This window comes from Pan troglodytes, chromosome 18 (assembly GCF_028858775.2).
Source record: "Pan troglodytes isolate AG18354 chromosome 18, NHGRI_mPanTro3-v2.0_pri, whole genome shotgun sequence".
NCBI lineage: Eukaryota > Metazoa > Chordata > Mammalia > Primates > Hominidae > Pan > Pan troglodytes.
In genome coordinates this window covers 53,511,369-53,526,901 of record NC_072416.2, presented here as the reverse complement: position 1 = coordinate 53,526,901, position 15,533 = coordinate 53,511,369, and the positions used below count along the sequence as shown (strand labels likewise).

At 35.7% G+C, this 15,533-nt stretch overlaps 2 protein-coding genes across 5 annotated transcripts in view; both read right to left on the bottom strand.

Moving 5' to 3' along the window:
- Positions 1-15,533, bottom strand: part of LPCAT2 (lysophosphatidylcholine acyltransferase 2) — a 75,653-nt gene that overhangs the window by 12,230 nt on the left and 47,890 nt on the right. The gene's annotated exons all lie outside the window — the stretch shown is intronic.
- CAPNS2 (calpain small subunit 2) lies at positions 4,726-5,754 on the bottom strand. Its single transcript, XM_063797827.1, has one exon. It carries the CDS (start codon positions 5,654-5,656, stop codon positions 4,910-4,912), a length of 747 nt encoding a protein of 248 aa, XP_063653897.1. The 5' UTR covers positions 5,657-5,754; the 3' UTR covers positions 4,726-4,909.

Genomic DNA, 15,533 nt, shown 5'->3' with positions numbered 1-15,533 from the left:
ATAGAAATTCTTAAGAACAGATCCAAGAATGATTTCTGGACACTGAAGTTACTATCATAGATTGTCTGTATAATTGGAAATACCCCTTTGAATTTATGTTGTATCTTTATTGTGAGATATCCAGTTTTTATCTATACTACCAAACCCTATGTGTAACACTTGTCAGGAAGCATCATTACGTCATTTTGCAGATGGAGAAATAGAAATGTGACAAACTCTTAACATTACCACTAGTCACAGAACAAGGTAACATTCTGGACCCCTAATTTCATTAACATACGAGTGGTTTTGAATGACAAAGAATCTTGATGATCACAAGAGAGGGTATATGAATCTTTTCATCCTAGTAATGTGAAGGAAAAAGCAGCATGGAAATTACTCTGAGAGATTATATTATTGGATTAGTAAATCAATATACTGTTAAGATTCCAAATTCAGAATAACAAAATTAAGAACTGGAAGGAATCTTATAAATCATCCATTCAACTTCTTCATTTTACCAATGAAAAAAATGAGACAAAAGTTTCTCTTGAGGTCACAAAACTCACTATTGCCATAGCTGCAATTAAAATTTAGATAATCTGGCTGCTTACTAAAGCAAATAGCTTGATAAAATGTACCCCAAAACAGATAAAAATTATACAGCAAAATATACTATTTTTTTAATTCTTAAATGTCAAATCAGTATCATGATAAGAATTATTGCACAATCTTTGGTTCTTTTCTTTAAAACCTACTGAGGTCCCCAGGAAGAATTATAAACTTAATAAAAAAAAATCCAGACTTGAAGATATTTCAGGGCCACATTTCAAAGGAGACCAGCTCTTTGGAGGGAGGCCGTAATCCCTCCATAACCTGTCCTAATCTGGAGCCCAGAGAAGTCCAGAGTTAGAACTAAGGAGTTACATTGGGTAAGTACAAATAGAAAAGATAATGGTCTCATGGAAACTCCAGACAGTGGGCCCCATCCCTTTCCTGGAAGTCAGCAAGATCAGAAAAGCATGGAAGTGTGTGTGAGGGGAGGTCACTGTGAGCTCATGGCCCCCCAGCACCTTTCATCTGCTTAGTCACACAACACCAGCTTTCAGGGCCAGCAGGAAGCTCTAGGCTACTTGTTCAAATATTGTCCACTTAAAACTCTTGAAAAAATAAGTGGTGATTCTCATGTGTCTGATTCTCAGGTATCAGTTCCTTCCAGTTGTTTCATAGTTGAATTTATTCAACATCTTTATTCATGTGGAATTAGATACTCTTTATAACTTTTTATGTTTAGTAAAATTTAAGGATATGGTTTTGAATACATTTTGCAATGATAAACTCCCAAGAAGAGGGACTATTTTTCTTTCTGATGTTATAACTGAAATATATCATCCCTGTAAATGAGAGATAATCAGTGTTGTCAAAATAATTTTAAAACGTTTACATAAAACAGAATTTACTTGGCAGCAACCAACAGAAAAAAGTCTTCACATCGTCAGAGATACTCTATAAATCCAAAGGAGTATTATTATTAAAATACAGTAAATTCTGAGCTGTACAGAAGAGTACAGGAAGAAGTATTCGATTTAACTGAATATTCTAAGAGCATATTTCTACCCATATACATAATTGAATCAGTTTCTAGGAATAAAATTGTTTTAATATACTTAAATATTTTTAAAAAGCAATTCTGAAGGTTCTTCAAGATCAGTAGACACATTAGATATCCATACTTTGTAAGTGCCTCCACAAATATTTTTTAAGTCCCCACTATATGGGTAGTTGTTTAATACTACTGATAAGATTTTTTAAAATAATTGTTTTTTCAAGACAGGGTCTCCCTATGTCACTCAGGCTGGACCCCCCGGGCTCAAGCGATCCTCCGCCTCAGCCTCCCAAGTAGCAGGGACTACAGGTGTGCGCCAACTTGCCTGGCTAGTTGTGGGGATTTTTTAAATTTTTTTGTTGAAACGGGGTTTTGCCATGTTGCCCAGGCTAGTCTTGAACTACTGGGCTCAAAGCAATCAGCCCACCTCAGCCTCCCAAAGTGCTAAGATTACAGGCATGAGCCACCATGCCTAGCCAGTACTGATAAGGTTTCTGACTGGGGTAGCTAGATAAACCAACTTTTAAAAACACATGCACCGCTACCCAAAAATATTTTTAAAGTGACCTTTAAGATCACATAAAAATTTTGAATGTTTCTGGAAGTTTGCTGTTCATAGTTACAGAGCACATGATTCTTTTTCCTTTTTTATAGGTTATAAAATTTAGTGGATTATATCAAGATAAAGTTACTTTTCAAAATCACATGGGATCTTTTGAAATTTAAAAATGTAGATGTATAATTTCACATATTTTTATCACTGAGTATGATTTTCAATTTACATTGATTAAATTACTTAATGTCAGAAATTTGAGAATAATGGCATGGAGTTATATGAATTATATAAATCTTAGGCTATAAATAGTCTTGCATATAGAGCAGGCAAATTTTTAAAAAGGTGTCAAGTTAAATATTGCTTCTAACATTAAAAATGTGCCTTTAAAACATCAAATATTGAATGAAAACTAAGAAATTCAATCACTTGCTAGGCTATTGGTTCTACACAATGCTAAATATTTGGTTACTTGGAAAAAGTCCAGATTTTTTAGTTCTAGTATCCACTCTGATGTCTGAGGTTACTTATACAAATTCAGAAGAGAAAAGGAGAGAAACTTAGGTAATTTCAGGATGTTTTTCCATGAGCATGCTGGAAGAGAATTGTAAAAGTAGGTAATCCCTCAACTTGAGAAGCAAGGGCAATAATACCACTCCTAGTGTGAGATGATTGTTTTAACTTTTATGAAACATTTACAATAAAGTGAGGAACAAAAATGTGGTTACATTGTTCTTTCCACAACCATCCTATGGAAAGGTTAAATTATAAACCTAATATTCTGAGACTCTAAAAGATGTCTGGCAGCTTTCCCCTTTCTTGGCTACTTTACTACATCCATGCCTAACATATTCCTGGACTTATTCTAAAATAGGGAGATTGTTATTGATGTGTGGTTGCTGGCAGCAGCCTCCTTCTTATGTAACCACACCTGGTCTAAGTAGCACACCAGACCAAGGTTAAATTACAAGTCCCTTGAGGAAAGTAGATGTGATCTCTGTGCTTGGCTCAGTTCAGAATTATATGTGTGTGGTGTTTCATAAATATTGTATGATGGTGATGATGGTGAACACAAAGGTCAAAAGCCAACCTCTCCACATTTCACTGGGGATTTCTAACAGGAAGCTGAGGGATGTTAACAGGCTAGTTACGTCATTTCCATAGTTACAACTTTCTTCTAAATGAGTCCAAAGAGGAAGGAAGAATTTATCTGCAAACTCGGGATGACCCTCCAAAGTAGCCTGGGATAGAGACAATGCATTAAAAATCAGAGAAGCAGAATGGGTAGAGACCAATTAAATAGCAGACAGAGGAACCGAGCACTTGCAAATGTAGCCTCTCTAGCTGTGTCTACTGGCACCGGAATTCTGGATTCTGTTTGCTCTGCTATATTAGCCTATTATCAAAATTATAAAGCCAAACCAAGGTCTGTACGCAAGAAAGGCACAACTACCCCAGCTTTTGGGTGGCATTTTCTTGGTATTTCTATCTTCCTTCTCCTGAATGCTGGCAACACTGACTCTCCTGCATGGCCTTAGTTTTGGTTGAGACAGGCTTGAAAAATACTGTGAGGTGGCCCTACTTCAAAGCAATCAAGGCTGTCAACCTTGGCTGATCATTAGAATCACTTGGGGAGCTTTAAACATATTCATCTCTGGGCCCCACCTCTAAAGAGTCTTATTTAACATATTTGGAGACTCAAGTATTAGTATTCCTAAAGAGCTCTCCCAGTGATTCCAAATTGCAGCCAGGGCTGAGAATAATTGCAATAGTCAGCAATATATGTTCTCTATATTGGTTTACATTCCATTTAACTGATTACTGTTCATGTGTTTTTCTTTTTTTTGTTTTTCTTTGTTTGCTGCTTATTTCCTGCCTGTAGTTTTCAAAGATGAACAAAAGAATTTTCCTTGCTCTAAGGCAGGATAAGACACGACAAGAGCTGGCTGACATCAACAGGGCATGCCTGATTTTGTATGAAGTACGTGTAAGAGCAAACATTTTGATTCATTAAGGCAGCTAGAGACATTTTTGAACTATGAGCATATTGTTTTATTCCTCAATGTCTTTGACTCTCTTTACAAATGTATCAAAACAAAACAAAATTGCTATGTGCTTTTTTTTTTACTAAAGAAACAGAATTAAAGAACTTTAGAATTTTAGATAGTAGCTCCATCATTTAAAAAAATGCTACCCTTATATAAAACTGCTTAATTTCATTGTCTGAACCTGTTTCTTTATGGTTAAATAAGTTTCCTAAAAAGCACTTTTCATTTTTTTACATAATGGAAAAACCAGGTATAAAATTACAAGAAAAACAGATTTTGAACCTCTCTCCTCAACTTTTTAAAATGGAAAATGTATCTCCTGAGGGCTTTCTTGATTTATTCTAGGATTAAAAAAATTCATTCTTAACAACAATAACAACAATAATAAAGTTCCTACTCCTTGGAATTTATTCACTAAATAAGCAACACCTTTTAAAATCTACTCCATTAGAACTCTACCCCACAACCTCCCCACCATATATATGCAAGTCCATATAAACCCAAATCTCAAAAAGCTGATATACAAACCACTGAGAACATTTTTCGTGAAATATCTGTTTTAATTCAGCAGTAAAAGGCAGCACATGATCAGAAATATGTAGGGTTGTGAAAGAGCTTGCCAGGAAATGAGAGCTGTTGCACAGGGTATCAGCAACTGTATACAGCTTGGCAAGATTTTCAGTCCTGTCCTCCAGGGAGGATCTTGACTTCTCAGTTCCCACTTCAGGAATACATGGTCAACTGCAGCCATTCTTTGATAGACACTTGAATCAGGCCATCTCTATCTCTATCCAGAGACTTGAAGGCACGAAACATGGCATCCAGGCGGACCAAGCAGCTGATGAAATTGTTAAAATCCATATCTCCATCTTCATTAGCATACCGGCGGACAATCATTTGGTACAGTTGTTCATTTAGCTGGAAGCCTGCGGCCTGCAGAGCTCCCCGCAGCTGAGAACTTCCCAGAGACCCAGAATGGTCCCTGTCATACTGCTTATAAACACACTGCCATTTCTTGATGTTGTTCCACAGATACTTAAATTCTTCAAAGCCCAGCTTTCCAGTCGTGTCACTGTCCATGACAGACACAATGCTCCGGCAGGTGTCAAGACTAAAACCGTCAGTCTTCAGATCTTTGTGCTGAGAAAGGACTTTGTTGAGAATATTCATCAGATCAGTGGCACCCACCTCCATGTCTGGTCCAGCCAGCTGTGTAAATTGTTGCCGAAATCGCCTAACTTCCTCACTTTCTGAGGCCTCCACACTGGTGAAATGCTGCTGAGTGGGAGGCGGTTCTGGAGTATACTGAGCTGCTGCAGCCTCACTGATAAAATTCACAATTCCTCCAACTATCCCTCCAATATTTCTTCCTCCTCCTTCTCTTCTCTGACCACCTCCTCCAAAGAGGCCTCCAAGAGCTTCTCCAAGACCTCGATCTGCTCCTTCCAATAGAGCCTTTGCAAGAAACATGCTTTCAGTTTAACAAGCAAATGCGGCAGCAATCTTAGAGATGGTATGAAAAAAGATGAAATGGAGTTCAAGTAGTTTACATGTGGAAGAACTGGCTTTTCTTTACCTGCTTACACTGCACCACGCCCCATGATGTGCTGTTTCACATCCTACTGAAGATACCTGAGTTCCATGAGGTCCTAGCACCTGCCATATTTTACAAGGCCTCAATAAAATTGTTTTCACTCTTCCAGATATTTATAAATTATAGTATGTAGGACACCTTAGGATAATAGTTTTAAAGAAAAAATATTAAAGTATGCATGTTTATGTCATTGATTTCTTAGTCCTCTGTCTCAGCACCTAAAAAATGATGTGCATTTTCCTAACAGGAAGAAGGTAAATGATGCAAGGAAATCAAAAATTTCTTTTCTAAGAAATATTTATTGTTAGAATAGAATTGAAGAAATCTTGGGCATTGGAAGAATATTTAATCCTCTTCCTTTAGCAAAGATTCTCAAAATCCAGTAGTCTTAAGAAAAATTTAGAAGGGAGATTTTTAAAATGCAAGGTCCTGAATTTCCACTCCCAGAGATTCTGATTCCATAGGGCTGCTGTGGTGTCTGTGATCGACATTGCTAAAATCTTTTTTGAAGTGTAACATTCATGTAAAAAATGTATCATATAAATCACAAATGGATAGCTCAAAGAATTTCACAGACTGCACACATCTCAGAGGCCTCTTCATACTTCTTTCTAGTTACTTCCGTCTTCCAAGGATAACCACTGTCCTGACATCTAATACCATAGATTTATTTTTGCACCTTAAATAAATTAAATCAGACAGTACAGACTCTTTCATTTATTCCTTTTTCATTATAAAAATGTTAAATGTTTTAAAATTGTGATAAAATACACATGCCATAAAATATACTATTTTAACCATTTTTAAGTATAGAGTTCAGTGGCATTAAGTATATTTGCATTGTGAAACCATCACCACCAGCTATCTTCAGAACTTTTTTCATCTGGCAAAACTGAAGCTGTACCCATTAAAGAATAACTCCCATTCTCCCCTTCCCCCACCCCTGGTAACCATCACTCTATTTTCTAGCTCTATGATTTGACTACTCTGCATGCCTTATATAAGTGGAATCATACAGTATTTGTTCTTTTGTGACTTGCTTATTTCAATGAGCATAATTTCTTCAAGATTCATCCATGTTGTATCATGTGTCAGAATTCCCTTCCTTTCTAATGATGAATAATATTGTATTGCATTAATATACTCATTTTGTTTTTCCATTATCCCATTGGTGAATACTTGGGTTGCCCTTTTGGCTATTGGGAATAATGCTGCTATGAACATGGGTATACAAATATTTGTTTGAGTCTTTGCTTTCAATTCTTTTGGGTATATACCAAGAAGTGGAATTGCTGAATCATACGATAATTCTATTTTTATCTTTTTAAGGAACTACCATACGCTTTTCCTTATTGACTGTACCACTTACATCCCCACCAGCAATACACAAGAGTTCCAATTACTCCATATGCTTGCAAACACTTGTTATTTTCTCTTTTGTTTTGTTTTCTAATAATAGCCATCCTAATGGCTGTAAAGTGGTATAACATTGTAGTTTTGATTTGCATTACCCTAATGATTAATGATGTTGGGCATCTTTTAATGTATTAATACTTACTGACCAAAGAAGATCTTTGGAAAAATGTCTATTTAAATCTTTTGGCCATTTTAAAATCTGGTTATTTGTTGGGTTTCTTGTTGTTGAGTTGCAGGAGTTCTTTAAATATTCTAGATATTAATCCCTTATCAGATATATAATTTGTAAATATTTTCTTTCATTCTGTAGGTTACCTTTCCACTCTGTTGTTAGTGTCCTTTGATGCACAAAAGTTTAAAATTTGTATGTGGTCATATTGATCTATTTTTCTTTGGCTGCCTGTGCTTTTGGCATAATATTCAAGAAATCATTGAGAAATCCAGTGTCATGAAGCTTTTCCTCTGTTTTCACTGAAGAGTTTTATAGTTTCAGCTCTTATGTTTAGATCTTTGATCCATTTTGAGTTAACTTTTGTATATGTGTAAGTTAAGGGTCCAACTTCATTCTTTTGCATGTGGATATATAATTTTCCCAGCACTATTTGTTGAAAAGACTGTCCTTTCCCCATTGAATGGTTTTGGCATTCTTGCTGAAAATCATATGACCATATACACAAGGGTTTCTTCTGGGATCTCTATTCTATTCCATTGGCTTATATGTCTTTCTTGAAACCAGTGCTGCACTGTTTTGATTACTGTAGGTTTGAAGTAAGGTTTGAAATGAGGAAATGTCAGGCTTTCAACTTTGTTATTCTTTTTCAAGATTGTTTTGGCTATTCAGTGTCCCTTGAAATTCCCTATGAATTTTAGGATTGATTGTTCTATTTTTGTAAAGAAACATTGGGACTTTGAAAAGGATTGCTTTAAATCTGTAGATCACTGTGGGAAGTACTGACTCTTAATATTGTCTTCTAATCCATAAACATGGAATATCTTTCCATTTATTTGTCTCTTCTTCAATTTCTTTCAGCAGTGCTTTGTAGTTTTCAGTGTACAAGTCTTTAGCTTCCTTCTTGAAGTCTATTCCTAAGTATTTTAATTTTTTCTATGCCATTGTAATGGAATTGTTTTCTTAGTTTCCTTTTCAGAATTGTTCATTGTTGGTGTATAAAATGCAACTGATTTTTGTGTGTTGATTCATATCCTGTAACATTGCTAAGTCCCTTAATTAGTTCTGTGTTTTGTATGTGTGAGGGGTAATCTTTAGGGTTTTCTACAAATAAGATCATATCATTTGTTAACAGAGATAATTTTACTTCTTCCTTTCTATTTCATATGCCTCTCATTTCTTTTTCTTGCCTAACTGTTCTCGCGATGATTTCCAATACCATGTTAGTAGAAGCATGAGAGTGGGCATCCTAGTCTTATTCCTGATCTTAGAGGAAAAGCTTTCAGTCTTTTCATCACTGAACACAATGTTAGCTATCAACTTTTCATATATGGTGTTTATTATGTTGGGGCACTTTCCTTCTAGTTTGTTGTGTGATTTTATCAGGGAAGAGTACTGAATTTTGTCAAATGCATTTTCTGCATCTGTTGAGATGATCATGTGATTTTTCCCCTTCATTCTGAGAATATGCTGTGTTACATTAATTGATTTTCATATATTGAACCATCTTGCATTCCAGGAATAAATCCCACTTGATCATGGTGTATAATACTTTTAATGTGCTGTTGAATTGTGTTTGCTAGTATTTTGTTGATTTTTGCATCCATGTTCATATGGCATATTGGTCTGTAGTTTTCTTCTCTCCAAGTGTTTTTATCTGACTTTGGCCTCATGGAATGAATCAGAAAGTATTCCCTCTTCTTTAATTATTTGGAAGAGTTTGAAAAGATCTGGTGTTAGTTCTTCTTTCAATGTTTGGTGGAATTTTCCAGTGAAGCCAACTGGTCCTGGGCTTTTCTTTGTTGGGAGGTTTTTGGTTACTGATTCAATATCTTTGCTAGTTATAGGTCTATTCATATGTTTTACTTCTTCGTGATTCAGTCTTGGTAGGTTGTGTAGGAATTTGACAATTTCATCTAGCTTATGCAATCTGTTGGCATACAGTTGTTCGTAGTACTCACTCATCATCCTTTTTATTTCTGTAAAATTGGTAGCAATGTCTTCTCTTTCATTTCTGGTTTTATGTGTCTAGCTTTTTCCCCCCTCAACAGTATATTTTTGAGATTTGATTTTATATTTTTAATAAGCATCTTCAGAAGTCAGTCTGTAACAGGTAGCCTGGATAATACTTTGAGAAATCCTACCTTTAATACTAGTTATAGTCAGAGTACAGGTCCTCCAGAGGTTATTGGAAGTTCTACTGGGGAACTTGGGGAAAAGTAGCTAGGACTTAATGATTAAGTCATTATATTACTTAGCATTTGGGGGTCTCAATTTCGAATCTACAAAATGATAATAATAATATCGCCTTTGCTTACTTCAAATGATTCAATCTGATTTATTATGTATCAGGACTTGGGCTCAGTACTTAGGTTACAAAGGTGAATAAAGCAGGATGGCTGTGCTCAAAAATCAAGTAGAACTACAGGAAACTGGTATAATTATAATATGAAGTCTGTGTTCACATTTCTACTATCAATACTAATCTATTATATTTGTATATAATATGTTTTAGTATTTAGGTTTCATTGAATTCCTCTGAAAGATACAAATGTGTTTTAGATAAGGTAAGAAAAATTCAAGAAAAGTTAAGCTAGTTATCCAAGGTTATGCAGCTAGTACACTGTCCTATGATATCAAACAAGTATAGGCACACAAAAAGGGATCAATGAATTCTACTGAGGCAAAGGAAAGGAGAACATTTACCTATAGAAGAGATCATGTGTAGGCCTGACTACAGGCTGAGTCTCAGAGTTCTCCAAATAGATAAGGGATATAAAAGGACAGTCTAGCAAAAACACAGAAGAGCTAAAGGATATGAGGTATTCAAGAGATGGTGAATAGTACAATGAGATGAGACTCTATTGCTAGGAGTGATGAGAGATAAAGGGAGATCAATAAAATGGAATCAGATTGGAAGGGGGTTTGAACTGCTATGTGGCAGAGTCTCTCTCACAAGTAATTGTAGAAACTACTGACAGCTCAAATGTAAAGTCAAAAGGAGATTAGATGTGAAATTACTTTGGAAATTATGTAATTCTAGAACTGAATAATGATTATTCTAGCTATTATTAGGGAGAGAATAGTAGCCAAGGGACATCGCTCTGTCTAGAACATGAGAGCAATGTCCTGTCTTCTGCCACACTGAGTGGTTTGTGTAAAACTTTCCAACAACTGATTTTATTTCTCATAGGCACAATGAAATGGCCTCTGTGAACACCAAAAACCAAATGTCTTCTTTAACTACTCAGCAAAAGTATCACAAAAGAACTGTCTTCCTTTTAGGGAATCACAAGGGGCCATCTGGCTTTAGACAGATTTAAACCCATTCATATAAGCTTCTCTCAGTGAAAATTACATGAACTTTGTTTTTATAATATTGCAAATTAACTTGATAATATCGACTGTCATATAAAATGTGCCTCCTTGTGCCCATCTGAAGTGTTTTTTTGCTGTGGTTTAAATCCAATTCTTCTCATTTATTTTCCGTGAAGATGGAGGGCATTTGGCTAACAGTTTCTCATAAGCCATCATAGAATAAAAGACTATTATTAGATTAACAAGCTTTTTCTCCTCTGGATGATTTAATCCCCTATGGCTATTTATTAGAATATTACTAGCAACCTTAATTGCTGTCTGTGGGAACTCTACCATCCATATCTGCAAAAAAAAAAAAAAAAGTATAGGAGGGGAAGAAGCCACATCTGATGGATAATTTAGTCCCAATTTGGGGAACAAAGTTATTAGACTTAAAAAGTACACAATGAGACACAATGTTATTAAAAACATTATTCAAAATAGTCCAAAAATGGAAACAACCTAAATGTTTACCAACTGGCAAATGGATAAGCAAAATACGATATATCCACATAAAAGAATACAATTTGGCAATAAAATGATGACTGATACATGCTACAAGATAGATAAACCTTAAAACATTATGCTAAGTGAAAGAAGCCAGACACAAAAGACATACATTATAGGATTCCATTTATATAAAATGTCCAGAAAAGGCAAATCTATACAGATAGAAAGTTGATTGGTGCTTGCCTAGGGCTAGGGGATAAGTAGGTGACAGGAACTAACAGTTAATGACATAAAAAATCATACTGGGGTGATGGGAATGTTCTAAAACTGCTTGAAAGTTGATGACTGCACAACTTGGTAAATTTACAAAAAAAAATTATTGAATTGTATACTTGGGTGAATTAGGATATGTAAAATATGCCTCAAGAGAATTATTTTTTAAAAATAGTGACAGTTTGTAGTAAAAAAGAATACCAAACTAGGAATTCTAGTCTCAGTCCTGCAATTAACCAGCTGTGTGGCCTTGGGCATGTAACTTCCTCTCTTGAGCTGGCAATCTTCTGCAAAATGAAGAAGGTGGGCAATTTGATACCCAAAGGTCTGTTTAGCTCTACAATTCTGTGAATCTAGATTTGTGACAGCAACATCATTCTTGTATTTAGTTTCCTTCTGGTGCCTACACCTTTTTATGCTATATGTTAATTTAATTTAATCTTTCTTTATCTGGGTCTGGTTCTACAACTTTTAAAGACATGCTCACTTACCCTTATTCCCACTTTGACATATTGTGTGGTGACTGCAACCTATTAAGTATGTTGCTTTCCAAACAGAATTCCAAGGGGAACTGAACCTCGTCTAGAATAACACAGAAGGACTCACAACTCCCACTTTAGATGAAGCCTTTCTGTCAAGTGGGGCCTTCATCTAACTGCAATATGATCTGGACCAGACCTTCCTAATTTGTTGATAAGAATGTCATGTTGGATGAAATCAAAAGCCTTTCTAGAGTCCATACAGATGAAATCTATTTGGTTTTCCTTATCATCTTGGACTGTCACTCTGTCATAGAGGGAAATTAAATTGGTCTGACACAATTTTCTTTTTACAAAGCCTTGTTCTTTACTTCCTTGTGCTCTTGGAGGAGGCCACTAATTACTCCCTTGCTCTAGTTTAAAAAGTTACATTTTAATTTTACAGTCTCCTTTCTGTTTCCTCTGTGCATCTCCCAAGTATACTTGCATTGAGAAGCCAAAAGTAAAGCATATAATTCTCATGTCTAAATGGACATTTTAGTTAACTACACTCAGACATAGAAAATACTGTGATGGACTAAATGGAGGAGCTAAGTGAACCTGAGAATTGAATAGGGAAATACTCAGACATATAGAACCAAACTTTCAAGGCAGCTTATACAACTGAATAGAAAAGTTTATGTGTCACACTCAGAAAGTTGCAGCCTTTTTTTTTTTTTTTTCAAATTGTATCATATAAGTTGTGGAATAGACTTCATATAGCAAATCCTGATTAACTGGGATTGGAATCAAAATGGTTCTTTTCATGTGAATTATGAAATACTGTATTACATATAAAACGTTAACTGGAAACTTAAAATATAGAAGACTTTACTGTTTGTTTCCAGTCATTTAAGCCACCTAAGTGCCCTGTCCTAACTCTCAGCATGAGCAGAAAACCTGCACACTACAGCACCCTACATTCTCTAACAGGAAGGGGCAGGCAAGGATGTTTGTTATTATTGGCACTCAAGATTTAACACTTGAACTAATACCAAGAACAAGAACAGGGCAGACAGGAAAAACTTGGAATAAAGAAATACATTCATTCCACATAATGTGAAACAGTAATAAAACATCTACAGAAGTTTACAATAGCTAAGAAGGCTGGATTGCCGAAGTGCTAAAGTATACACAAACTTTTCCTGTCCAGTATTTAAACAAAGTACATAGTAATGCCAGAAGAACTAAGTACTTGTTAGGAACAGAAATGGGAAAAATCATGACCGTTGTTAAATTTCTTACAGAATGGAAATCATAATCACCTATCTAAATTTTACTAAGGAATAATCTATGATGCACATAATGGTGTTGGTAGAAAGAGAAAGTGAGCTCATGCCAGGCTACAGCTCAGAATTAGAAATCCATTTCCTCACTCTTTTCCTCTCATCTGTGAAGATGAATGATACACCACTACTTACAACTATGGGAGGATAGTAACAAGAGCTAGACAGATTAGTCAATAATAAAGAGTCTTAGTGATCCCTTTAAATCAGATGTAGAATACCCACAAATTAATAACAGTCACTATAAGTCAGACTTATAGTGACTTGTAGTAATCCAGTTCTTAAACCTATGAGCATGCTTTGTTTTCATCAGCTTAGGAAATACAGTAGGGACCAGCGAACTACAGCTGGTGGGTCAAATCCAATCTGGGCCTGTTTTGCAAATACAGTTTTATTGGGACATAGTCATGCTATTCATCTATGTATTTTTATGGCCATTTCTGCTCTATAATAGTGGAGATGAATAGTTGTAACAGACACCATGTGGTCTGCAAAGTCAAAAATATTTTCTATCTGGTCCTTTACAGAAAAAGTTTCCTGACTGAAATATAGCTTTGCTGCTAGTGAGTATGGTGACAGTGTTAGATAGAAAATTAAGATGAATGCATCTTGAGATGTAGTGTGGAAGAGATATGACTTGCTTGTGGTAGGAGGTAAGAGGCAGATAATATGGTATATTGGCAAGTTTGCAAAAAAAATTATGTGCTTACAGAAATATGTGAGAACTGTTTTATAGGTACAGAAGATACCACTGCCAAGGCAGCACACAACTGCTGAATAACGTGGTGCTGAAGGAGGATGAAATGAACAATGATGCTGTTTGGACATTGCAAGACATTGTTATAACTGTAAAAATGATTGTGCTATAATTACTTCTGATTTAGCCAGTGTAAAAATTTCCTAATCTTGTTAAGTGTCTTTGAATCCCTTCAAGTGTGCTGGCATAACATCTACTCTTAATCTGAATTATAAACATAAAAAATGTTGAGAAGTCATTGTTTTAAACCATTGTTTAAGCTCTTAGCTCTGACTCATCTGGACATTTAACTAATCCCCAATGAAACTCTGAAGCAGAGAGTTAAGAACACGTTCATGAAAATAAAGCGAAATTAAACCCAAAGATGGAAAGGGTCTTTTTTGTTTTTCAAAGATATGAGACCTTTCCAAAGGAAATTATCCCAAACTAGTGAACTATGCCATGCTTTGGATCATGAATACCACATTTTTGTTGGGCCTTCAAACTGTCTGCCATCAAATATCTGAGAATGTAAAGACATGTTAGAAGGAGCCAATAGCATATTTTTGTAGGATAAATTGAGACAAAAACCATTATGAAGTTTTTGTAGACTAACCAAGAATGCAGGTGGGAAGAAAAAGTAAAGGAATGGTGGAGAGATATTGAGGTTTTCCCTCCGTCCCCCAAATGCCAACCACAACAGCACTAGACTTGAGGAAAGATGAGAAAAGAAAAGAAGAAAGGGGGAAAGGAGGATAAAGTGGGAAGGGAACATGGGAAGGGCTTATGGGAGCATTTTCCACTACAGGAATTTCTAGCTGCTGAAAGAGCAACAGGGACACCTTACCTTTTCTCTTTCCCATCCTTCCTCCCATTGTGTACTTAGTTTAGCAAGATAAACTACCCTGAGAGAAACAAACTATGGAGCTGCTGAAATTTCTTGCCTTTCCCATCAAACTTCCCTCTGCTAAATCACTCACAGAGACTGAGAAAACAAGCCTAGCATGGAAAGTGTGTATGTGTATAAGGTGTGGCATCAATTGCACAATTCAGCTTCTCAAAACAAAGTAAATCTTCACAGGCACAGACATTCAGGTGTGTTCAGAACAGAAAGAGAGAGAGAGAGAAGAAGACAGAGAGAGAGACAGAGACAGAGAGACAGAGATAGAGAAAGGAAAAAAGGAAAAAGGAAGGAAAGAAAGGTGAAAATGCATTAATCATTAATTCTCCAGACTATTTTCTCTATCTTCCAGTATGTTGGAGATCAAAAGAAAAGTGCTTTGAAGAACAGTTACGGTTTATATCTAAACCTCAGACATATCATACAAAGAAGTAAAACAAACAAACAACATCAAAAAAAACCCCACAATTATAAAATAATATGTCAGCCTACCAAATCAGTTCATGCGAAAATGTGGTAACCAAATAGGCTGCAAAGGCTCACCAGTCTTCCAACTGCCTGGGCCAATTGTTATCTCTAGTCTGAGTTAGTCAATCAGCTAGCTGGCAGTTATTTTAATCTTTGGTTTATATCCCCTTCCCCACTCA